A 26,361-nucleotide genomic window follows, 5' to 3' on the forward strand; every position below is an offset into this window, starting at 1 on the left:
CCATGCCCTTAGCTTCCCGGCCTGCCTGTTCTTTCCGTGTCTTGTAACTGAAGCTTGCCTGTTTTAGAGCCTCAGATAAAGAACTTGAAAGTAAACAGATGTGCTTTGGGACGTGAGTTAATTCTTGGCTTATCTGCTGCTATTCCCGCGCTGGCGGACTCCTTTCCAGACTCATACCACAGACATCAAGCGGTAGACACAGCAGCGGTCCACTTAGTTATGCTTTTCTTAATAAGTAAATAATCTTGTAAATTTTGAAACACATGGTATAAATGACTGGTAAATTCAGAAATACTATTTTATTTTCTCTATATGTATATATGATAAAAGTATATCTTAAAATAAGTAGAAATTTTTATTATCTTCATTATTGTGTTACCTTTCTTATCTTTTGATAGAAACTACTTTCTAGGTGGTCACAAAGACTGTGGGGTAGGTAGGCCACAGGATGACCTCACTTTAGACAGGATCCTCTGTAGCGTCATGTGTCTGAGTTTGCACCACACATCTGTCACTCTGGTATGGGTCAGCTCAAGCTCACGTGCTGGGTTCTGTGTGTTTTTAGTAGCAAGTTGTTTCAGGAGCCAGTTATTTTTAGGGAGCGATATGAATCCTAGACTTTAGTTGTATCCTCATCTCTAAATGTTCAGGCAGGGAATCTCGTCCAGTATTCAGGAACTGGTACTGTTCTTCGGTCATTCCTGTGCTGCTAGAGACCCAGTGCAGTGCCTCGTGTGCTGGACGAGTATTAACCCTGAGACACCCTGGCGCGACGTAATCTTGGCTGGCTTTTTTGGTCCTCTGTGTAGGTCCAAATTGATGGATTAATACCAGTTTAAAAATAAAAATGATTTACAACATACGGAGCTTGCTAATAGTTTGTGGACATTATTTGATTGATAGGGCATACATGAATTAAGTTCTAGCTTATTAATCTACAGTTACTTTTAAAATTAGTCTTTATGTCTTATATGCTTTCTTTAAATAACAGTATTATTGCAGCATCGGTATTAGGAGCAACCCTAGAGTCATGAATGTGATCAATGTTGGCTGTGTTTTTTTGGGTTTTTTTTAGGGTTTTTTTGGCTGATGCAAAGGATTTTGAGATTCTTTTACACTGATGTGTAGGAACAAATTTAGACCTTAAAAACAAACCAGGAATTTTATACTGTTCAAAAGCGGTGCTGTAAAATATGCATACTTTTGCTATTAGGCTTCCACAGGATCTATTTTTAAAGCAGAATGAACTAAGGATCTTAAGTCTGGAATATGCATTTAGAAAAACATTTTTGCTTTGGTGCTTTTGTTGTTGTTTAGGCTTGTTTGTCTTGTTGGTTGGCTGGTTTTGGATGGATGCCTCGCTACATAGCATAGACTGGCCTTAAAGTCGTGATTTGAGCTGGCCCAGTGGCCCAGTGGGTAACGGCACAAAACCTGAGCACTTGGGACCCCTGGAGCTCACTTGGTGGAGAATGGAAACTGAATCACATAAATTGTTCTGTGGCTTCTACACACATGCCATGTATATGTCTGTACATATGCATACGTACATACATGCACAATAGATATGTATGAAAAACGTGTTTTCTTCATGCTGACATTACAGAAATGTACCAGCAAACATAGCCCAAACATGTCATTTCTTTGTGTATAGCAAAAATGGTGTAATGGAAAGGTGTCAGAGGGGGAAACCCGAAGCTTACTACAGTTTTAGTTGACTCATCTGGTGTTTAAGAAGCAGCACAGACAGCATGGTGCTGGGGAATAGGCCTTGCTCCGTGTTGGTCAAGGGCTGTGGAAACAGCGAAGAAAGAGCTTGGGAGTGTCTGTGGGGCACTGAAGAGAAGGCTGTGTAGAAGGAGCCGCTCCAAGACACACAGCAGGAAGACAGCTGAGAAGAGGGCTAGCAGAGAGTCCAGCTGCAGAAGAGACCTTGTTTGAGGACGCAGTGTGCACAGGAGGCTAAACCTAGGAGACAGGACCAGGGAAGTCGTGTGGAACTTGTTTCTTAGGCAAAAATGAGCCACTGAAAATAACCGAGATGTCAAGTCCAATATATATGCTTGAAGGAGATTGTGGAAGGGCGGCTGATGTGACTTCAATATCTTTATCCTCTCTTGTAGCTCCTTTTTTGTTGAAGTGCCTGTGTCTCTTTGGGTTTTTTATTTTGTTTATTTTGTTGTTGTTGTTGTTTTGAGTTGATGAGAGTTCCTCTAAGGGAAAATAAAAATGTCCTTTTTTCTAGTTTAGTGCTGAGTACACAAATTTCTCCGGCAGAGAAAAGAACAGCACTGTCATATGGGGTCTCCTGTCCAGGAGAGAGGTATTTCTCTGTTTGGTAAGTTCCCAGATAGAATATCCAGAAACACTGAATGAGTTTGGCTATAACTGGAAATACCTCTGACTCTCCTCTCACCAAATGTCCCAAAGTTGACACCATGGGACCAGGGTCGTCCTCTCTCCCTGCAGAATTCCCTGACAGGAGGAGAGCTTCTCCGAGGCTGTATTTTTAGGGTGTGATTGGAGCAGCAGGCTTACGTTATGCAGTCAGATCTCTGAATAAGCACAGTGCGGATGGCACAGCACTGGCGAGGTGTGGTCCGTCGTTTCCCTCCCGTGTGAAGCTCATAATTTCAATTTCAGAGGATGTAATAATACCGCAAAAGGAAACTGACCTGGTGTCATCGCTGCATGTCTGGACAACTAAAGAGAGGACCAGTGCAGCAGGGTTGTAGTTGCTGTAGGCTCCAGAAACGAAGGGGCGCCTGACGCATGCCCTCTTTCCTGATCCGAATCATATCTCCATAGCTTCAATTCGCCTGTCGTACAGGGGCTTTGTAGAACTAGGAAAAGGCCAAGAGTCACCTTTCTCCAGGGGAAGTTGGCCTAGTACTTGACTAGTTTTCTGTCCCTACTTGTCCCTCTGGCCAGGGCCTTCATGCAGCATACAGACCAGTTGTACCCTGTTGGCCTGGTAACATCTGTAGACAACTTGGAACTCAAACTCTTTTATTTTCTTTTTTGGTTTTTGAAGACAGGGTTTCTCTATGTCACCCTGGCTGTCCTGGAACTCATTCTATAGATCAGGCTGGTCTCAACTTGATCTGCCGGTCTCTGCGTCCCTAGTGCTGAGATTAAAGGCATGGGCTGCCACTGCCCAGCCTTAATTAAAATGTGGGTGCCCCCTTCTTCTCCCCGTGTCACCCAGGGTGTGTTGTCTACTGTATTTCCCAGTTAGGATCACAGTTGTTCTGCTCTGCCATCGTCGTGTTTGAGTGTTTTAATAAACAGGGAAAGCCAGACACAACTGTTAGGGCAAGCTGTTCTTGCTCGGTGCCATAGCGGCAAGCTGTTTGTGTGCGCGTGCCACCATCTCTTGTGGGAGTCAGAACTCTTGGGAACCCAGCAGTCTTTGGGGGCCGGTGGATCTCAGTGCTACCCACAGCAGTACAGAGGCCCACTGAAGGGTGCATCAAGAAAGTACTGCAGGCTCCGTCTTTCCCGTTCAGAAACTGCGTTTGACTTGTAAATTCAACTTTGTTCTTTCTTCCACGCTGTGTATTTCAGCATCTGAAAACCGGGGCGGGGGGGAGGATGGTTTACAATATGGGTAGCAGATTTTCATATAAAAGAGGAGGTGTGCAGTGGCACACGCTTCTAATCCCAGGCACAGGCTATTCTAGGCTACATAGTGAGATCCTGTCTCAAAACAGCAACAAACTCTTGAACACACAAAAACCTTCCCACAGAGAGCCACAGTAGTTTTCTGGACGGCTGGTAATTTGGACAACTTAAGACCGCAAAATACTTGTTGGCAGCAGGAACTTGTCCATTTTCAATGACACCGGAGAAAGGACAAGGTTCCAAGTTATAGTTAAGCTAGTCAAACGCCTCGGGAGACTAACCAGCAACAGTCAAGTGGGAATGAGTGGGCGCCCTCCTCTCTGTGGAGTCAGGAAAGAAGAGAGACATCTCTGGAATCTCCACAGCGTCTGCAGAGGCTAAAATAGACCCAGGGCCTTCTCAGTGACAGGAATAGAATGTGCCTAGAGACAGCAGAACCAAGACAGAGAAGCCCACTTGGCTTGATCTAAGGAAATAAAGCAAGGGCTGGGGCCAGGGTCAAGGCTGAGATGGCTTCTGGTTTTCTTCCCTCTCCCTCCTTTAAAACAAAAAAAACAAAACTTTAAAAGCAAATCCTTCTTTGGAAAAAACTTAAGTAATATATCAATTATGAGGTTGTGAAAGAAGGAGGAAGGCTTGAATCCAGTCAGATTTTTGGCCTACAGCATAAGTGAGCTAAAATTAAACACCGCGGTGCTGTAGCTCTCCCAAAGAAGAGCGTTGCTAACGTCTCGGCGTGAGTCTGTTTCACGTGCTAGGTGACAAAGACAGGCAGAAAACATTTTAAGATTACTTATTTTCTTTTAAAGATTACCAATCAACTAACCCAACCAAAGAGTTGCTCCATTGAGAGCCGGTGTGGCCACTGCTAATTTATTAACTGCCGTTAGCTTGTAATTTATCCTGCGTGGGAAGCTTTAAGAATGTCTAAGAATTCATTCATAAAATGGCATAAGCTGTATATTTCAGGTTTATAAATTAATTTCTCACACTTAATTTAGGTCTCGATACTAGAAACATTAGAAATTTAATAGGACTCTAAAAATATGTTAAAATCTTACTATAGACAAAATGACCCAAATGAAATCAATGTTCGGCCCTTTAGCCATGGTTCTCATGTCTTGGGAAACTGCTAGTTTATAACAAATAAGAAATGTTAGTTTGCATGAGCCTCACTTAAGTGGCTTTAATATCCTCGGGGCTCTCAAGAACTGCATCCCTTGCTAAAGCTGCTTCTTCCAGCCTGCAGATTGGTTTATTCTTCTATGGTATATGTTTAAGCAGTGGTTGCTGAGAAGCAGAATTTACTAAATGGTACACATTTGTGAGTTGCTAATTTTGGATGTTTAAAGACCTGGCGTTGAATTCCTGTGATAGCTAGCGGTAGATTTCATTCCTATTTTTACAGAGCTCACTGAGAAACAGAGGTGAGGCTCTCAAGGGTACACAGCTGATAAGCAATAGGGTAGGGCCCTGACTTTAATGTTAGCTCTCTGCCTTTCAACTCGTGGTTTTAACTCTTTCAACACTGCCTGATACATCAGAGGATTTGGGAGGATGTTTATGCCTATAATCATGCATTTATATAAAACACCTGGTATAAAACTGCTAGGTCACACGGGATGCACTTTTAAACTTTCGTAAGATTTTTTTATTCTATGTACCTGAGTGTTTTGCCTGCATCCATGTGTGTGTACCACATGTGTGCAGTGCCCTCAGACCAGAAAACAGCTTTGGATCCCATGCTTGAGTGTTTTATGTCAACTTGACACAACCTAGAGTCATCTGAGAGGAAATGACCATTAGGAAAAGTCTCCATAAGACTGGGTTGTAGGCAGTTGTTGGGCATTTTCTTAATTAGTGATTGACGGGGGTGAGCCCAGCATATTGTGGGTGGAACCCTCCCTGGAGTATGGTCCTGGGTTCTATAAAAACAAAACAAAACAATAACAAAAAAAAAAAAAAACAAGCCATGAGGAGCAAGCAAACCAGTAAGCAGCACCCTCCGTGGCCTCAGGTTCTTAACCTGCTGAGTTCTTGTCCTGACCTCCTTTAGTGATGAACTAAGATGTGGAAGTGTGAGCCACACAAACCCTTCCTCCCCAAGTTACTTTGGTGGTGGTACGCACCTTTAATTCCAGCACTTGAGAGCAAAGGCAGGCGGATTTCTGTGAGTTCAAGACCAGCCTGGTCTACAGAGCAAGTCCCAGGCCAGCCAGGTCTACAGAGAGAAGCCCTGTCTCAGAAATCAAAAATAAGTAAATAAAGTAAATAAAAACCCTAACTAAGACATGCACTGGAGGAAACCCAGTGAGCAGTTTTGGGAACTGCTAAAGATGAAAGCTTCAGTCTTCACATTCTTGCGCTCTCCCTTTGTTTGGTAGTACAGTCAAGGATTGAGATGCTTTCCAAAGAATGTTGTACATTTTAATTGGGTGTGTAAAAACAGTGAGTTTGGGGTGTTGCCCAGGCTTTCTTCTTTATACATTTTATTGGTTCATTCAAGAAACAGATGTATTGTTTCTCTTCAGCATCATTAAGCTGCCTTTCAGGAATTACAACAATCACTGAAATAAGAGACACAGTCTGTTGTTTTCTGGCATGTAGATATAACACATTAGCGATGTACTTAGAGTCACCAATAATTTGCTGGTATTGCATTAAGCAAAGAAATCAAAGCCCTTTCCCGTGGTATTATTGAACCAAGAGCAGCCCAGATTTGAATTCTCTACTTGACTGTCCATGTGCCTTCCATCCACTGCCTGCTGTATGAGTCTGAATCTGTTCCTGCCTGAAGGCTATGTGAGTAAGTCGCCGTGTATGTGTGTCTGTCTATGTCCACGTGTCTGTCTCTGCAAAGAGCTTTGCTCTGCCTTTATTGAGCAGCCCAGAAAACACCACTTGAGGGACACATTACAGAAATCTTTAATGGAGTTTCACAAGGGGTTAAGTCACTGACTCCAGTTGACCCCATCTGGATATCATGAATAGCCATTTAAAAGGCTGTCCTCGGTCTGTTTGCTGTTCCCAGCGAATGCTTATCATAGCACACGTGCCCTGCTCTCAGTCGGGGCAGGGATAGCACCTAACTAAGATGACAGCTGAGCATTATCTCAGGCTGTAAAAGGGGAATATACGGTAATCCAGGGCTGTGAGATTGATCTTTACATTGTTCTGTAAAAGCGGATACATGGTAATCCAGGGCTGTGAGGTTGATCTTTACATTGTTCTGTAAAAGCGGATACATTAGGTAATCCAGGCTGTGAGGTTGATCTTTACATTATTCTGTAAAAGCGGATACATGGTAATCCAGGGCTGTGAGGTTAATCGTTACATTGTTCTGTAAAAGCGGATACATGGTAATCCAGGCTGTGAGGTTGATCTTTACATTATTCTGTAAAAGCGGATACATTAGGTAATCCAGGCTGTGAGGTTAATCGTTACATTGTTCTCTTAAAAGCAGGCTAAACCAATGGGCTGGGTACACAGTAGGACAGCAGTCTTAAGTGACCTTAAGGCGTGTTGCAAACTCTGGCTGTGAGGTCCAGCAAGAGTTCCAGACTGTTAGGATATAAGAGATGTGTCCTCTGTGTTTTGAGACAGGGTTTCTCTGTGTAGCTTTGGAGCCTGTCCTGGAACTCACCCTGTAGACCATCATGTGACATCGCACAGCAAGGTTGGACTCAGTGAGTCACTCTCGTCCCTCTGGAATTGAGTCAGCTTTGTTAGATTTTCTTTCTTTATTAAATAGAGTGCAACCATAATTGATCTCGATGACATTGAATGGCTAGTTACTGTCAGCTGAAGCTACAGAGGCTGGACAGTTCCTGTGTAATGTATGCAAAGGAAAGGGGCTCTAGATGGCTGCGGTGTACTGAGACAGTGACAACAGGCGCGCGGAGCCTAGTTAACAGACTGTGAATGTAACCTGCTTTAACGCTGCTGGGGCATCGTGAAGTTGTGCTTCCTTACACCAGCAGCTTACACACTGACAATAGAAAGTAATTAAGAAAATAAAGCTTCAAAACTCAGACTCTTAAACATCTCGTGTGTATGTGTGTGCTTGCATATGTGTGTTTGCGTGCATGCATGTGTATATGTGTGTGTGTACATTTGCACGTGTGTGCATTTTTTAAGTGTCTTCTATGTACTGAAATGAAAATATGGGAATTTCCCTCATAATTGAGTGTCCAAAGATAACATTTGCCAGCTATGGAGCTGTTTATAAAAGTGTGAAACTGGGCTGCAGAGATGGCTCGGCAGTTAAACTGGGCTGGAGAGATGGCTCGGCAGTTAAACTGGGCTGCAGAGATGGCTCGGCAGTTAAACTGGGCTGGAGAGATGGCTCGGCAGTTAAACTGGGCTGCAGAGATGGCTCAGCAGTTAAACTGCTTCTGGCTCTCACTGAGGACTTAGGTGTGGTTCCTAGTACACACTTCCTGGCTTACAGCACCAGTAGCTCTGGTTCCGGGAATGACACCATCTGCACATACGTGGTTCACATAAATCTACTCAGCACACATAGAGGTAGATAGTAATAAGACACTTGGTTCATTTTCTGGTTTGATAGAATACTATAAATTTCTCAGGTTTTGTTGTTTCCCTTTGTTTGGGGTGGTTTGTTTGTTGGCTATGCAAGGTAGAGAATCCAGGGCTCTAGTCCGTGTCAAAGCTACACAAGTATTTTACCACTGAGCTGTATTTCCAGACTATTATTATTTAAATAGAATAATTTAATCTTGGTTTATAATGGTCATCTAGCAGAAGAGTTTTATTTTATTTTATTTTTTTTTGAGATGGGGTATGGCTATATTGCTCATACGAACTTTGAACTGCTGGGCAAAACTAGCCTCCTGGCTCCTAGGTATAACCAGGATTCTACCAGTGCACCACCACACCTGGCATGGTAGAATTTTAAGACAAGAAGCTCAGTGTGTTCAAAGGATTAACACAGTTGAAACAATTATACCTTAGACTTTAGGAGGTAAGTAGTTGAAATGTAAAAGCTGTCCCAGCAGACGTGAAACAGCGATCGGTGTGCAGCGTGTGGGCGCCCCCACCCTACCGAGGCCTCAGCGCTGTGCGTCAACCCTCTTGTCCTCCGCAGGACTGAAAATACCAGCAGTTGCACTGCTTTTGAATTTAAACTAAATTAACAGGGGTTTGGATTTTTGCTCCCCAATAGAGTCATAAAAGGTTCTTCTGATACATAGGGGTTCTCAAGAAAATTTGAAAGATTTCTGGCTAAGTTAATGACATTTATTTAGGGAAGGCTTAGTAGAATGCAAATTTGAATAAATGAAAGCAAGGAAATTCCTCATTTCTTATTAACGGGGATAAAGCATTTGACAAGGTTAACAGATTGAGAATCTTTTTTCTTCTTTGCTTTTTATACCCATGACGCATTTCCAGGTACGTTAGTTATTTGCTACAGTCTGATCACCTAGATAAGTGGGTTTTAACCTGAAAATGAATTGCCATCGAATGGATTCCTGTCGGCGGTGTGGCAGCTTCACACCCACCTTCAGGGTGTTGTCCATTGCCAATAGATGCCTGGCCTAGTGTGGCCAGATAAATTATTTCCAAAAAAAGTTGAGCTTTACCACCATTGGAAGAACCACTGAGGCAGCCATTAATCCTGTCACTTAGGAGGCAAAGGCAGGTGGATCTCTGTGAGTTCAAGGCCAGCCTGGTCTAACAGAATGGATTCCAGGACAACCTGGACTACACAGAGAAACCCTGTCTCAAAAAACAAAACAAAGCAAAAACCACTGAGGCAGTTGGTCATATTTGATTTTTAAATAAAAAGAATAAGCATGAGAAACTGTTGCCTGAGCTTTGTTGGCTGCTCCATTTGTAAAGTCAGCCTTGGAGTTTGAAGGAGACATGGATAACAAACAGCTTACTCTCAGTGGTTAGCCAGAAATGTTGTGTTAATAAGTCACGCTTTATGAATGCAAGAGTGGTGGCCTTTTCTGTGTTTTGAGCCAGTTTAGCTGTGTGGCTGCCTGCTCTGAATTTGTGATTCTCCCGTCTCAGCTTCTTCAGCTTACCTTACTGCTGTGGGCCACCACAGCCTGCATAGTGAACGCCTTTAATCCTGGCTCAAGAGGCAGCGGCAGGTGGATCTCTGCACGTGGAGACTGCCTGTTCGTTTCCCGGCTGCTCAGACCCAACATAATCACACAGAAACTGTATTAATTAAAACGCTGCTTGGCCTATTAGCTTAGGCATATCTCTAGCTAGCTCTTATATCTTAAATTAACCCATCTCTGTTAATCTGTGCATCACCTGTGGTTGTGGCCTACCAGTAAGGTTCCATCTGGCATCTGTCTCCTGTGGTGGCTACATGGTGTCTCCCTGACTCTGCCTTCTTTCTCCCTGCATTCAGTTTAGTTTTCCTGCCTAGCTCTATTCTGCCCTGCTATAGGCCTAAGCAGATTCTTTATTCAATGGTAATAAAACATATTCAGGCATACAGAGGGCAATCCCACATTAGATCTCTGTGAGTAGAAATCCAGCCTTGTCTACACAGTGAATTGCAGGACAGCCTAGGCTACATAGTGAGACCCTGTCTCAAAATTTTTTCAGTTGATTTTAATGAACCTTAAATATTTCAAATTTAGACAAGACACTTGCAATTAAATTGTTTTAAACTAGTTTTGGTGTTTACATACTTTATCAAGTATAGTAAAATAATTTAACTGAGTTATTTTTTTTTAAGCTTAAAGCTCTTTTAATGAAAAAAGATAAGTTTAATCTCTTTAAATTAAATAAAAGTGCAACTTTTTATAGCACCGTGTCCAATGGCATGGCAGTACATGAAGTGCCCTGCGGGTTTTGTCAGGTTACAGCTTGCTATAGTTTGTTCCTCTTTTCCCTGGGCCCTAACCATCTGAATAAAGACGGGAGGTAGAAAGTGAACACGGCAGAGACAGAGTAACGACCTCATACCTTCTACCTTTTCACTTTTAAGATAAAGATACAGACGTGAGCACCAAGGAGAATGTGGATGACTTTGGCCTGCAAGACGCCCTGAGCAGTGAATCCGCAGATCTCTTTGCTTCAGCAGCAGAGGTGAGAGAAGTCGTGTTCATGGTGAGGTAGTTTGCCATTGCATGACACAGTTGCCGTGTGTGTGTGTGTGTGTGTGTGTGTGTGTGTGTGTGTGTGCGTGCGAGCGTGTGTGTGTGTGTGTGTGTTGCTCTCAAATATGTCTCTGCATTACGTTTGTGCCTGATGCCCACAGGGGCCAAGAGAGGCCTTTAGGTGCCCTGGAACTGAAGTCACAGATGGTTTTTGGCTACCATACGGGTGCTGGGAGTTGAACAAGGACTGCAAGAGCAACCAGTCCTCATACCCATCTAGCCTGGTGTCGTGTTTTTCTTCACTTTTGTTTGAGACAGGGTTTTGCTCTATACCCCATGTTGGCCTCGAACTCACAGTTCTTCTTCACCCTTCTGAGACTGGAATTAAGTATGTAGCCTAGCAACATTGTCTTTCTAGAGCCTGGAGAGATTACTCAGCAGTTAAAATCACTGACCGCTCTCCCCGAAGACTCAGATTCTATTCCGGCATTCACATGGGCCTAATTCAGGATTCTGTACTGGCCTGCTCTTGGGGTCCTGACAGGATACATCCTCAGCTGCAGCCACTAGGAGCACCTCCTGTGCACATTCACTACGTTCTCTTTTAAAAGGACCCTGTCCACCTCCTGTCTCTCCCTCTTTATCTCTCTGACTGACTCCCTCCCTCCCTCCCTCCCTCCCTCCCTCTCTCTCCTGCTACTCTGTCCCCAGAGGCTGGTCTCTCCTCTCCCCTCCCTCCTCTTCCCATTCACTACTTCACCAGAGTTCTGTCGCATGGCGACTTTCTCCCACTGGTTTGTTTTTTGTATTTTTTTTTTTATTAGAACACCCACATCCTTGGAAAATTTGAGGTCAGCCTGGGATAGTAAAATATTTTAGCACTGCTTCTAAGGTATAACTCAGAATATGAGTGTTACAAGATAAATTATTTTGTAAGTAATATAGCTGAACGTGATCGTATGCACCTTTAATCCCAGGACTCTGGGAGGCAGGCGAATTTCTGAATTTGATGCCAGCCTGGTCTACAGATGGAGTTCCAGGACACCACAGCTACATAGTGAGATCCTGCTTCAGGGGAAGAAAAGATGAAAGAAGGGAAGAAGGGATCAGAATCCTGAGAAGTTAAACAGTGTGCGATAACTTGATAGATTTATTCAGAATTAAAAGATCTGTTTCCCTGTTTAGAGTAAGACAATTACTGCAATAAGCTTTTCTTTAGACTAGGCCAATCATTTGTCAAAGTGATTGACAAAATTTTCCTATATGTAAGCTTTGCTGCACGTTGATTTAGGTCATTTCCAATGATAGCTGAAAATTATTTTTAAGAAATATCATGATACCTGTGTTGCAGGATGTTCGATCACACTGTGAACCCTAAGTTTGTGTTTGCACTAATTAAATAAAATCAATCTTGGGCCAGGAGGCGGAGTCAACAAAGAGTTGATAGAAACTAAGCATAGAGAGTCAGAGGGAGTCTGGAAGATGGATAGAGAGGCACACAGGAAGTAGTAAGGAGGGACTTTGATGTAGCAATCATTTTTTGGTTTGGCTGAGCAGAAGAAGGCTGTCTTTCTGAGATGCCTGCGAAGAGGGAAGTTCAGCTACTTGCTCCTCAACCTCTCTGAGCTGGCAGTCTCCACCCCAGCCTCTGACTCTTGAGTCTTTCTTATAAATGTTCTATTTATAAATATATAAATATTTATATATTTTTAATTTATTTTAAAAAATTAACATTTAGTTTTTAACTAAATCTCTATTAGAACAATAGTTTTAGTTCTAAGACAACAGCATTCCTCAAGTGTCTGTCACCAAGAATTTGCACTACAGGCTCAACATCCCTGCCCTGAAATGTTTGATTCCAGTAATGTTATATAATGTTATACATGCGTATGTATATATAAACACACACACATATATGTAATTTGGAGTGTTTGCATAATAATGACATATTTGGAGTACAAGTCTAGACACAAAATTCATTTATATTGTATCTAGAGAAATGGCCCTGCACTAGTTCTTGTCAAAGACATGGGTTTGGTTCCCACCAACCACATAGTGATTCACAACCATCCAAAGGCACATGTGATGCACATACACACATGTAGCCAAAACGTTAATACATGTAAAATAAATAAATCTATCTGCCATATAGCCTGAAGGTAATTTTAGGTAATATTTATTGCTTTGTACCTCAGCTGCAACCCCTACAAGGTGTGGTATGGCGTTTTCCATTGTGATATCACATCTGCACACAGGCTACAAGTTATGCACCATTCTGGGGTGGGTTTTCATACCTGTATGATAAATGCTAAGTTATGTTAGTGTCAGCAGATACCAGAAAGCTGTTATTTCCTAGCCAGTGAGTGCTATAGCACCGAGATCAGAACTAACCTGATTTTTCTCTGTGTCCTAAGTAATGTTGTCGTAAAAGGTAAAGAAACCCTAGTCTTTGTGAAGCCCTGCAGGTCCAGAAGGCTCTCCTCTGGTTGCTGTTCCTGTAGCCTTCTTTCATCATTTACATTTTCTAATGCTTGACATTTTATTTCTTCTGCTCCTTCTCTCTGTCTTTAATTATCGTGGCCAGTTTCCAGGAGAGCACAGCTGTGTTTGGGGCAGCGAGATGAGGGCTATGCTCTGCAGTAAGGGAGCCGTGTGCTCCTTTGTAGCTGTTTGTCATAGACTGCTGAGCGAGTTAAAGGCCACCTTCCCTGTCACCTCAGCTTTGAACTCCCTGCACCGTGGCGTCAGGGGAAGGCTTCAGGAAGTTGGTTCTCTTCTATGGGAGTCCTCAGGTTATTAGACTTGAGGCAAGTAACTTTGCCCACTTCTCTGGCCCTAAGCCACATGTGCATATAGTACCTTACCCATGAGCCACCTCTCTGGCCCACGTGTGCATATAGTGCCTTACCCATGAGCCACCTCTCTGGCCCACTGTGTATATAGTACTTTACCCATGAGCCACCTCTCTGGCCCATGTGTGTATATAGTACCTTACCCGCGAGCCACCTCTCTGGCCCACGTGTATATTAGTCTGGATGTTGCTGGTTGTGTGACAGCCTCTGTGGCATTTAGATATGACAGCGAGACAGTGTAGTTTGATTGAGAGCATAAGGTCTGAGGCTGGAACAATAGCACTGTTAAGTGTCTGCTGCACAGTGCGAAGGTCTGAGGTCGAGCCCTGGACCTGTGTCATGAGACAAGTGCCTGGATTAGCACCTGCAAGCTCAGAATCTGGATATTAGATACAGAAGAACTCCTGGGGCTTGCTGGGGAGCCAGTCTTGCTAAATCAGCAATTCTAGGTTTAGTGAAAGATCCCATTTTTAAAAATAGAGGGAAATGGTCACGGTGTATACCAAACATTAACCTTAAGCCTGCACATGCACACACAGCAAAAAGCCTGCGTTCTGGAATATTATGTCTGGGCTCAAATTTAAGGGTTTGCTTCTAGGACTTAAAGCACAGTTCCTGTTACTGTGAATCTCAGCTCCTTTGCCTGTATGTAACAATAGTAGTCTTACCCAAGTTACGATCTGATGGAAGGAATAGATGGAATCATTTACTGTAGCACAATTAATAAAAACCCAGAGACAGATATTGGGGTTCAACCTGAAGGACAAAAAAGCAAAGCAGCCAGACACTGGCTCTTAACCTCTAAGTCTAAAATGGCGATTCTGCTTCCAGAAATCTCAGCATGAGACTGTGTGAGAGCTGTCTCCTCCCACCTTATTCCTCTCTAGGGCTGGGATTAAAGGTGTGTGTCACCTCTGCCTGGTCTAGAAGGCTGACCACTGGGGCTGTTTTACTCTCTGATCTTCAGGCAAGCTTTATTTATAAAAATACAAATGGATCTCACTGCAATTTAAAGCATGCATCACTGCACAGCTGCATGTGAAATGCAGAAGCTTCGGCCTACACAGGAGCTTCTGGGGTTTGCGTGCAGGCGTCCAAGGCTGGTGCTGTGGCTTCTGTTTCCCACTTGCACAAGGCCCAAGATTTGAGCCTAAGCAGGAGGAAGAAGACTGAAAAATTCCCCCAGAAAACAAGGAGACTATTTTGGCATAAATTGTCAAAAACAAAACTTCCAGAGCTCTGAGAAAACTTGGCAAGTCCAGATAGCAGATTCTGGAGAGAAGCAGTGAGCTGCGCTGTGCCTCACTGCTCAGTTCTTTCTGCAGAAGTCTGCAAAGCCAGGGCTTGTAGTTGCTGTGCCGTCCTCTTGGCCTCTACAAGAGAGAACTTAATGGGGCTGGGGCTGGCACTTCGCTCGAGGACAGTCAGAATCTGACCTATGTGGCAGCTTCCAAGAGCAAGATTCTCAGTATTTGTCTCTTTGTTTTTGTTTAGTTTTGTTTGGTTTTAGTGTTATGAGACAGGTCTTACTGTATAGTCCTGGCTATCCTGGAACTCCTTAAATAGACCAGGCTAGCCTTGAATTCATAGAGATCTGCTATCCTCAAAGACACCAAAATGTTATAAAGATGGTAAATCAAGAAAAAAATGTTTACAGAGTGCATATCCAATAAAAAGTCGTGCATGTCTACTATATAAAGAACTCTTACAGTTAAATACGAAATGGGTAAGTAGCCTAATGTAAAAGTGGGCAAATTAAATAGAAAACTGAATAGACATTTCTCCAAAGAGAATATACAAATGGCCAATAAGGTGAAAACCTGTTTAATATTATTGGTCATTTTGTAATGCGATGGGTCTCGTCTGCTATAGTTGTTATGAAAGGGTGTGTGTACATTGCTGGCGGAGCTGGAACCTGGAGAGCCACTTTGCAAAACCGTCTGGCAGTTCCTCAAGCAGAAAGGCACATAGGTACCATCTGACCCTTCTGTTTTTATGTGCCAGGAAGTCGAAAACATAGATGTGTTTGAACTTGTATACAAATATTCATAGCAGCCTGTTCATAATCCCCCAGAAATGGGAAAACCCGTAGTCCATGACTGAGGAACAGATAAGCAAATGTAGTATGTCCATTCACCAGAGTTTTATCTTCTTAAAGATTTGTCTACATGTTTTTATTTGATTTCATGTGCACGTGTGAGTAGCCTGCATGTGTGTGTGTCTATGTGTGTGTGTGTATGCATGTATGTGTGTGTATACACATGTACCACATGCTGCTTTGTGCACATGGCAGTCAGAAGAGAGCAGCGAACCCCTTGAACTCAAAGGTGGTTGTGAGTTGCCTGGCATAGGAATTGCGAACCAAACCCAGGTCCTCTATGAGAACAGCAAGCACTCTTGACCACTGAGCCGTCTCTCCAGCTCCCATGGTCCATAAAAAGCTGCTGATGTATGGTACCTCACAGTAGAACCTTGAAAGCACACTAAATGAGTCAGCCAAACACACAAGGCCGCATACTTGCCAATTTCATTTATATTTCATTTTCTCAGTATGACACTCTGGTTTCCAAGTAATATCTTCTAGAAACAAGGAGAGGAGGACGGGGACACTGCTAATGGAGAAGAGGCCACTTGGTAGAGAGACAAATATGTTCTTGGAAGTGCTGTGGCTGCATAACTCTGTGTGTTCCAAAACCAGCGAGTTGTATACCTTAACTGGCTGGATGCTATGGCACATGAGATGCATCCCAGTAATACTGCTGTTAAAAGTTTAAAGCTGGGGCTATAACCGAGGAGGTAGAGTGTTTGCTTGTTGTGCAGAGACCCTAGGTTCTCTCCCCATAGTGCCATAAAAAATATAGCCTCCCAGGATGCAGATGACTTGGGATTTCTGTGTAGCTGGCCACCCGGTAGTATTTGCAGTTGATTTTTAATGAAGTGTCAACTGGAATTTTATTTATAGAGTTATTAGATTCTATTCAGAGTTGGAAAGCATTATCTTTCAGTTACATAAAAGCTGACCAAAGTCACATAGAAGACAGAATTCCTTACAGCAAGTTACAGGTCACAAGTTAGATTCGTGTCTGTGTTTCCTTCGCTTCTGTCGCATGGATTTAAAGTGTTCTTTGGATGATAAAAACCCTCTTCCTTGACAGTTATTCTGCTTTTCTGCTCACCTTGTAGATTTAAGTAGTTGCGTTCGAAATGCTAAGCTTGTTAAGTTCTACTCATTTGGGTGGAGACAAGATCCTATCCTGGACCCTGGCTACCCTGGAGCTGGCTGCCTAGCAAGGCCAGCCTCCCGGGTGCTGGGATTAAAAGTGTGAACCACCATGCCCTTTTTAACGACTGAAGTTTTGCAAAGGATTTTATTTGTGTGTGTGTAGATGGTGTATCTATGAGTTGGTACGTGCAGTGAGCGCAAGTGCCTGTGGAAGCCAGAGCTCCCGACTCTCCTGGAGCCGGAATTGCAGGAGGTTATGAGTGTCCAGCGTGGGTGCTGGGAACCGAGCATGCTGCAGGTAATGCCTCAGCCAGCTCTGCAGCCCAGCACCTGAGATTTTGCTGTTTGGTTTCTCTGCTGAGACAAGATCTTGCCCATATTAGTCATGTTAGTCCAGGCTCACCTTGAATTTTAACAACTGAAATTTGAAGTACAGTAATGTTTGGTTGTAGTTACATAAAATGTTAGTGATTTATGTGGCTTAGTCACATTTAGCTTATTTTGGCAATATGGAAATTCTAGGTTTTTAAGATAGTTCTTATTCCTTCGGTAACTTGTTTTTCTGCATCCTTAGCTGACGGAGCACAGAGAAGTGCGGCCCAACTACAGCCTGGATTCCTTCTGCCGCTGCCCTTTCTACGAAGAAGCCATGCATTTAGTTGAAGAAGGAAAAATTTACTCCAGAGTCCTGAGGTATTATTCCAGTTTAGCTTATGGTTAATAGTTTATTTTAGTGGCTATATTTTTAAAGTGCTCTTTTTTTTTTTTATTTTCTTCAAGACAAGGTTTCATTGTGTAGCTTTGGAATCTGTAGACCAGGCTGGCTTTGAACTCACAGAGATCCACCTGCCTCTACCTCCCAAATTCTGGGATTCAAGGCATGTGCCACCACTGCCCAGCACTGTTGCTCTTTTTTATGTGACAGTTATTAAATTATGCTTATGGATATGGGAAAAATGTATTTTTGGTCCGTGGTGTGTTGGTATGTGGAGGATGTGTGCTTCACGTTAAGGTCCTGTGGTGAAGCCCTGCACAAGCCCAGATTTATAGAAGATAAAACCTAACAGTTCCTCTCTCCTCGTCATCCTGCAGAACTGAGATGCTGGAGTGCCTAGGCGACAGCGACTTCCTGGCCAAACTCCACTGTATCCGGCAGGCTTTCCAGGTATCTCTTACAGCAGTGAGTGATGTGTGTCCCCCTGTGCACAGGACAGCTCTCCTCGCTATTCCGACTGGCTGCTCGTGGCAGATAGCCTGTCAGCTGAGCTTCTTCCCCGTCCTTGCTGCTTGTCTCCTGTTCCATGTCTTTCCCACACCTCCCAGGTCCACCGCACTGTGTCTGGACGGAACACCATCATGGTCTAAGTGTATGAAAATGGCTGCTTAAAATGACTCTTTGTTCTTATCGAGAGGTGTATAGTTAGGTTTCTAAAATTTGAATCAATGATTAAAAGTACTGATTTCCTATGGAAAAGTGAGGTTGTTAATAATAAAACCTGAATTGCTGGCACACACCTTTAATTCCAACACTCTTTGTGAGTTCAAGACCAGCCAGAGTGTCAATAAGCAAAAACAAAATTTACCTTAGTTTTGTTTTTAAATTTCAGGATTTGTTGGGCAGTGGTAACACACACCTTTAATTCCAGCACTCAGGAGGTAGAGGCAGGTGGATCTCTCTCTGTGAGTGCAAGACCATCCTGGTCTAGAGAGTGAGTTCCAGGACAGCTATAGCTGTTACGTAGAGAAACTCTGCCTCAGAAAACAAACAAACAAACAAAGCCCATTTTTTTTCCTTAATGACTAATTTTTATTAGTTTGTGTGTGTGTGTAGGTACACGTGAGTGCAGGTATCCATGGAGGCCAGAAGAGGCTATCAGATAGCTCGGGGCTGGAATTAGAGGTGGTTTTAAGCTGCCCAGCATGGGTGCTAGGAACCAAACTTCTATCCCCTGCAAGAACAGCGCATGCTCTTAACCCCTAAGCATCCGCCCAGCTCCTCACCCTAGATATTTAATTGTCTAAAACAGAATTAAAATTCAAATTTACCCGCCTTTGACCTTTTCTGATCACTGGGTGTAAGAGCTCTCTTTGTCTTTGAACTTGGACTTCCTCCATTTCTGGTGCTGACTTAGCACTGTGCAGTCAAAGAACTGTCTCGGGTCCCTCCTGTGTCCACGGACAGTCCCAGGTCCCTCATGTGCCCACGGACTGTCTCGGGTCCCTCGTGTGTCCACGGACAGTCCCAGGTCAACTGTCTCGGTTTCCTCGTGCGTCCCTGGTCACTCGAATCCATCCTCACCATGGGGACTGGTATTTTCCAGGTGATTCTCTCGGAAGCAGCCAACAGGATATTCCTGGCTGAGAGTGGAAGGAAGATTTTGTCAGCTTTAATTGTGAAAGCACGGAAGGTAAATTTATTCTCTACGCAAGTTTTGTTTTTACCAGGTGTGTCTAAGACTGAATAATAAAATACAAGGGGCTGATGAGCCCCAGAATCCATGTGATCAAGGGCCAACTCTAGCAGTTAATTCTCTCTCACGAAGGGTGGCATATGGCACCTGTCTACCAAATGAAGAAATTTTTAAGATTAAAATACATTAAAATTTTGATAGTGGAAGAAATCTTTATAAGTAATTGGAAAGTTCCATTGATTTCCCTTTTTTGAGACAGAGGTACTGTTTTCCTCTGGTTGGCCTGGAACTCACTTTGTGGATCAAGCTAGACTCAAATATGTGCTGATTCTCCTGCCTCTGTCTCCTCTCCTCGGTGCTGGAATTCTAGATGAGCGCTACCCCGCCTTGCTCAAAGAGCAAGACTTCCACGCGAGTTATTTTTTGTGGGCAAAGCTCGTGTCCTCAGACCAGGGTGTTTCTAATAAGTTCCAGTTGCCGGTGGCATCTGGAGGCCTCTGGTGAGTGGAGCTGTCAGTGAAGCTGCTACCATTACAGCTGTTGCAGCCCCTCCTCCAGCCTGGCACTGATCTGCACGGGCTGAGTGGAGCAGAGCCATTGATAAGTTCAGACCAAAGGAACCACATTACTTTGTGCAGGCTTATCCAGATTAAAACAAACAAAAACAAACAGGCCTGCCTGCAGCCCTTTGCCTACCTGGGATTCAGCTCCAGTCCCGTTCTCTCTCGGTTCCCTCGTCTGTGTTGTAGAGCTGCATTCATTTTACCCGACTTGAGAAACTGTTGTGACTGAATAAGTGCCATCTGGGAAAGGAACTTAGAGTGCACAGTTCTAGGGACTCTCGGGGACTCTGTGTCCTTGCAGGTCACAGGGTAAATCCTGGGTTGCTTTCTTGGCCTTCCTTCTTTTCTTTTTTTTTTTTAATTTTTCTTCATTTATCTTACATACCAACCACAGTTTTCCCTCCCTCCGCTCTTCCCTTCCCCTCCGCCACTTCCCCTCTGTGGCACACCCCCCTCATCCACCCCTCTATCTCCATTCAGAAAGGGGCAGGCCTCCCGTGTGAGAGTCAACACAGCAGGGCACACCAAGTTGAGGCAGGACCAAGCTCCTCCCCCTGCATCAAGGTTGGTTGGCCTTCCTAGTGTAGGCAAGCCCTGGGGGGAGGAGCCAGGCTACACAGGAAGAACCCCGGCCTTCTGCCGGAATCCCGTTTTCATCTTAAAGCCCGAGCAGCAGATTGCTATGAGGCCTTACTAACATTCTCGTTCTTGGCTTCTGTAAACTAGAGTAGCAGGTGGTAAGTGGAGGGCGGGAGTGTAGACTACGTGGTTAGCCTGCCATGTAATGGGGCTGAGTTCAAACCCTGCACTACAGAGACCAGGTATAGGGGGCACATCTGTAATCCCAGCACCGTATAGACCAGGTATAGGGGGCACATCTGTAATCCCAGCACCGTATAGACCAGGTATAGGGGGCACATCTGTAATCCCAGCCCTTGGAAGGAAGGTGGATAAAAGGGTCAGGATTTTGAGGTCATCTTCCACTATACAGTTCATTTGAGGCTAGCCTGGGATACTTGAAATACTTTTTTTAAAAAAGGTAAATAATATTTGAAAATGCTTTTTAGAATAATTAAGATCCAACTAACTTTCTTTAAAAGTAATTTATTTATTTTGTAGTCTTAAGTCTTGTTATAAAGCTAAGTTGAGCCTGCAATATATTTTCTTTGCAGAATCCAAAGAAATTTGAAGATGTTTTTGATGAGATGATCTATTTTTTAGAGCAGACTGACCACTGGGATAGTACTGAGATGGAACTTGCTGCCAGAGGGGTAAATTCAAATTTCATACAATCATTATTTCTGCTATCTACATATATTTACCTGATTAAGGCATTGTTTGTCTTTTTTAAGTGATAGGAAATCTAACTGTGTGGTGGTAAAATACCATTGTACCTACTGTGTGGTGATAGGGCACTATTGTACCTACTGTGTAGTGATAGGACACTGTTGTACCTACTGTGTGGTGGTGGGGGCACCATTGTACCTACTGTGTGGTGATAGGGCACTATTGTACCCACTGTGTGGTGATACGGCACTATTGTACCTACTGTGTGGTGGTAGGTCACAAATGTGGCAGAAAAGTCAGAGGCAGGTTCTTACTGTCAGGAGGTAGAAAGCCTAGGACGTAAACCGCAGCTATACCTGTGAATTCCTAGATTGTAGCCTATGCGTGGTGGTAGAACTTGATGCGGATATAAAGGTCTGAGTACACAAACACTTCCAGCTCTGGTTATGTCCGGGTCTCAGAGCAGCAACAGCACAAAAGTATTATTCCAGCTCACAGTTCTTGGTTTCTAACCAGCACCATGAAAGCACAGTAGGAAAATGGCTGTTCTAGCCCTGGGCAGGGCGAGTCCATACTGAGCCTGGACAGGCTTGCTGTGGTCATTTAGAGGTGAATTTACAGGGAGCGGAGAGACACTGTAGCAGAGGGAACAGTAGGTGCAGACGGAGAAAGCTCCTTCTCTGGTGCTCCCTCATTCTGTGAACTTAATCAGCAGAGCCCTGAGCCTCACCCTTCATCCTTCCTCCACTACCCACTTGTCATTGTCTCTGAACGCAGTAAAGTTTTCTGTATTCCCGTGGCCTTTATTTGGCCTGACCTACTTGGTGTCTTGTACCCTGTGATCCCTGCCCACTGCATCCCTCCCTGGCATTACTCCGCTCCTCCTTGCTCCTCCTACACTTCTGCTAAAGTTATCTTCTTGTTTTGAGACAAGGTCTCATTGTAACCCAGCACTGAACTCTGTGTGATGATCTTGAGTTTCTTATCCTCCTGCCTCTACCTCCCAGGCACCGAGATTCCAGTCCCAGGCCACTCATTCTAACTTGTCAAGATCAACCTTAAAATATGTGGTCTGATAATCTCCCATCCCCACCAACTCCATCCTCCAGTGAGAATAAATTAAAAGTCCTGCACACGGGGATGAGTCCTCACAGGGTCTGGTCCTTGGTTCCCGCCACATTTCCCACCTGCTTTGCTATGGCACACTTTTAGTACCTTTTCCATTTGACACCATAGTGTTTCTTCTGACCTTAAAGTTTGACAGGAATTCCCTGTCCCTGGGAAGGCTCCCTCACCAGGGAGACCATCTCTATGTCCAGCTTAAAACCAATCTCTGTTGCACACTTAGATGCTTTCTTGTGCTTATTGGGGTTGTAATTGGATCTCTGTGGGATTATTTTCTTCCCATAGACTCCAGGTTTCTTGCTGTAGCTATCTGAACGCCTGGTACAGCATATGCTAGAGTGTAAAGCCTGTGAGCGCGTGATAGAGCGAGGGGTGACCTCGTAGGTAAGACAGGCAGAGCTGGGGGAGTGAGTGTGATAGAGCGAGGGGTGACCTCGTAGGTAAGACAGGCAGAGCTGGGAGAGTGAGTGTGATAGAGCGAGGGGTGACCTTGTAGGTAAGACAAGCAGAGCTGGGGAGTGAGTGTGATAGAGCGAGGGGTGACCTCGTAGGTAAGACAGGCAGAGCTGGGGAGTGAGCGTGATAGAGCGAGGGGTGACCTCGTAGGTAAGACAGGCAGAGCTGGGGAGTGAGCGTGATAGAGCGAGGGGTGACCTCGTAGGTAAGACAGGCAGAGCTGGGGAGTGAGTGTGATAGAGCGAGGGGTGACCTCGTAGGTAAGACAGGCAGAGCTGGGGAGTGAGCGTGATAGAGCGAGGGGTGACCTCGTAGGTAAGACAGGCAGAGCTGGGGGAGTGAGTGTGATAGAGCGAGGGGTGACCTCGTAGGTAAGACAGGCAGAGCTGGGGGAGTGAGTGTGATAGAGCGAGGGGTGACCTCGTAGGTAAGACAGGCAGAGCTGGGGGAGTGAGCGTGATAGAGTGAGGGGTGACCTCGTAGGTAAGACAGGCAGAGCTGGGGAGTGAGCGTGATAGAGCGAGGGGTGACCTCGTAGGTAAGACAGGCAGAGCTGGGGAGTGAGTGGCGATGCCCTGCATGCGCTGCTGCTGCTCAGAATAAGGAAAGGGGGGGGTGAGGAGAGACTGGTCGGACCTGGTGGGCCGGGAAGGGGTGCTGCAGATTATAATAAACTAACTAGTACCAGACTAGCCCAGAATGGAGTGTAATAGAGGTTTCTTTACATAGGGGTAGACTCACAGATCAGCAGTCCTCTGTGTGAGCAGGGAACTGGAACCGAATCCACAGCCAAGAGGCCGGACACACTTTTACATCTGTATATATATATATATATATATATATATATATATATATATATATATCACATGTTACCACACCCAAAGTGGACCAGTATGGTATAGGCTCTTGGCTGAAGGAGTTCCCACAGCAAAGGAATGAATACCCTGGAGATGTGGCTTTGTGCTTACCTTCTGCTTGTGGAGAAACATAATCCAAACCACTGAAAATCCTGGCATCACAAAGCTCCGACTTCTCTCAGCTCTAACACCCATTTTTATCTTGCAATCTAATACAGGTGAAAAATATAAATTTTTATGATGTGGTTCTGGATTTTATTTTAATGGATTCCTTTGAAGATTTAGAAAACCCACCAACATCCATACAGAACGTAGTGAACAATCGCTGGCTCAACTCCTCCTTCAAAGAAACCGTGAGTGATGTTTACTTTCCTCGCCATTCAAGCTCGATAGGAAATGGCCAGGGACATTTTATTAAAGAGTTACGTGGAGGTCAGGAGAGGTGGCACACACCTTTAATCTCAGCACTCAGGAAGCAGAAGTAGGTGAGTCTCTGTGAGTTCCAGACCAGTCAGAACTACACAGACAGACCCTGTCTCAGAGAGAGACAGAAGTTGAGCTCATTTTTGTAATTGCTAAGCTCCTTGGTTCTAGAGTTCAGGCTTTGTATTTAATTTTTAAATTTCATGAAAATGAGGTATCTCCCCTGATGCTTGTAAACAATACAAGGAAGCCAGGGTTTCCCTTACTTCTGCTCTTTGGAACCTTTAGATCAAGAAACTTTGAATTCCAATAAAAATCACTGTTTTTAAATGGAAACATTGGTAGCAGCTATAACTTTAAACCTTGCTTTTCTCCTCTGTACATACTTAGGCTGTGGCTTCAAGTTGCTGGTCGGTGCTGAAACAGAAAAGGCAGCAGATGAAGGTAAACTGGCCGTGCCCTAGATTCCTACCTGGTTCCCTTTCTGTTGCTGTGAAAATGGCTGAGATTGGGTGACTGATAGGGACCACACAGGGGCGGCACCCGCAGAGCAGGCAGGCCTGTGTGCTAAGAGGGCCATCAAGGGCAGGTGTGCTTCATACCTCTGCGCTCACAGTGGCTTGTCCACCAGAGTGGTGGCTTACTCGGTTAGAGCACTGGTAAACCCGGGGCACCATCTGTGGTGAACGTGTCTTCCCACGTATCTTTAGTCCATCCTACCCACAGAGCACTGCTCTCTCTCACGGCTGTGGTGAGGTGGTGAAGTCTGAAGTGAGACTGCCTGGCGTGAGACTAACTCTCTGTGACCTTGGTTAGTTGCTTAATCTCTCTGCCTTAAAGTCTTCATCTTTGAGAAAGAAGATAATGCCAATATTTACTGTATACAATGTTTAAAAGATTTGGTGCAAAGTGCTAAGGGCTAAACTGTCCCAGCTACTGCTCTGTTATTACCCAGTGGTGTGTGCTGTTTCTACCCCATCCACATTCTCAGGCTAACAGTTTGTAACACTGAGCCTGGAGGGCCGACCTTAGCGGTTTCTGTAGTGTGCTACTCCCGGTTTCCCCAGGAGGTGTTGCCAGAAGTCATTCTGGGAACTCCATGTGAGTAATTCTAGTTTAAAATCATCCCAGAAAACTATGCTGTTTGTCTTTCTCTGGCAGTGGTATGAGCTTGTGTGGATGTTTGTGGTGAGCGGGTGGATGATAATGTATATGTGTGTGTGGATGCAGGGTGTACACTGGACACCTATGGAAGCTAACGAACAGCATCTGGGGATCAGTCTACACCTTTCTCCTCTTCTGAGACAGTGTCTTTCTGCTGCTGTGTGAGCCAGGCTCGCTGAAGATTCTCCTATGCCTTCTTCCTGTCTCCCAGCAGGGACATACTGGCATCACAGATACTTGTGCTGTGTGTCTGACTTTTATGCAGGTTCTAAAGATCTGAATTTAGTTTGTCAGTCTTGCATAACAAGATCTTTGCACTGAATCGAAACAAACAAATAAAACCCACCTCAAAGGAAAGCTTCAACGATTGAAAAGATCAGGGAGAGAACATCAAGACAAGAGAGAGAACAGGACCAAAGTCAGCTTGGGGCGGAAAGGGTTTCTTTGGCGTACACTTCCATATTACACCATCCAGGAAATGCAAGGCAGGAACCTGGAGGCAGGTGCCGAGGAAGAAGCTGTGAAGGAATGTTGTTCGCTGGCTTGTTCTTTGTGCCTCACTCAGGTTGCTTTCTTATATCATCCAGGACCACTTGCCCAGAGCTGGCACCACCTGACCCCCCCCCCCCCCCCCCCCCCCTCCCATAGCAGTCATTAACCAAGAAAGCGCCCTTCAGACTTGTCTACAGGCAGTCTGACAGAGGAGACCCGCAGACTCCTAAGGACATAGCTTTAAAACCTACACTGCACTAAACTGGAAAGTCTGTTATCAACGAGCATAGAGACCTTCCTCAAATGCAAACATATGCGCCAGGATTTCATAAGTCAGTCACATGACCAAGTTTAGTCGTATTGACCTTCTTAACTAAATGTTGGAGTTCAGTAAGAACAGTTCAGTGCTTTGTGTGTGTTTATCTATTAAAGACCAGGTCTCCTAAAGCACAGGCTGGTCAGGACTAAGTTGCCAGCAATGACCTTGAATTCTTGGTCCTTTTGCTACCACTTCCCCTGGGCTGTGTTCCCCCACACCTGGTTTATAGGGTGCTGGGTTTCACACACACAGTTTTGTGCATGCTGGGCAAGCACTCTACCTCCTGAGCTACAGCCCAAGCCCTAATGCTTAATCATTTAGTGCTTAATTGCTTAAAACCCATTTTAGAAGGAGTTTTTTTTAGGTCACTACAGTTGAGTAAGACTTTCATATCAAGAAAATAACAGTGAGCACAATGCCCCTAAAAATTGCATGGAAGAGCATGGTACTGATATTAGAATTTCACTACCGCATGAC

At 44.4% G+C, this 26,361-nt stretch overlaps 1 protein-coding gene across 2 annotated transcripts in view; it reads left to right on the forward strand.

Moving 5' to 3' along the window:
• Miga1 (mitoguardin 1) overlaps nucleotides 1–26,361 on the forward strand; it is a 51,967-nt gene that overhangs the window by 19,675 nt on the left and 5,931 nt on the right. For both annotated transcript variants that reach the window (XM_041652969.1, XM_041652959.1), the window contains 7 exons: nucleotides 10,601–10,701; nucleotides 17,362–17,480; nucleotides 17,880–17,952; nucleotides 19,109–19,195; nucleotides 20,934–21,032; nucleotides 23,705–23,839; nucleotides 24,300–24,353. In XM_041652969.1, coding sequence (XP_041508903.1) covers nucleotides 10,601–10,701; nucleotides 17,362–17,480; nucleotides 17,880–17,952; nucleotides 19,109–19,195; nucleotides 20,934–21,032; nucleotides 23,705–23,839; nucleotides 24,300–24,353 — 668 coding nt within the window. The remainder of the gene's footprint in view (nucleotides 1–10,600; nucleotides 10,702–17,361; nucleotides 17,481–17,879; nucleotides 17,953–19,108; nucleotides 19,196–20,933; nucleotides 21,033–23,704; nucleotides 23,840–24,299; nucleotides 24,354–26,361) is intronic.

The sequence above is a fragment of the Microtus oregoni genome, unplaced genomic scaffold (assembly GCF_018167655.1).
Source record: "Microtus oregoni isolate MIOR12 unplaced genomic scaffold, Mior012 000000F_ref0000247, whole genome shotgun sequence".
Taxonomy (NCBI): domain Eukaryota; kingdom Metazoa; phylum Chordata; class Mammalia; order Rodentia; family Cricetidae; genus Microtus; species Microtus oregoni.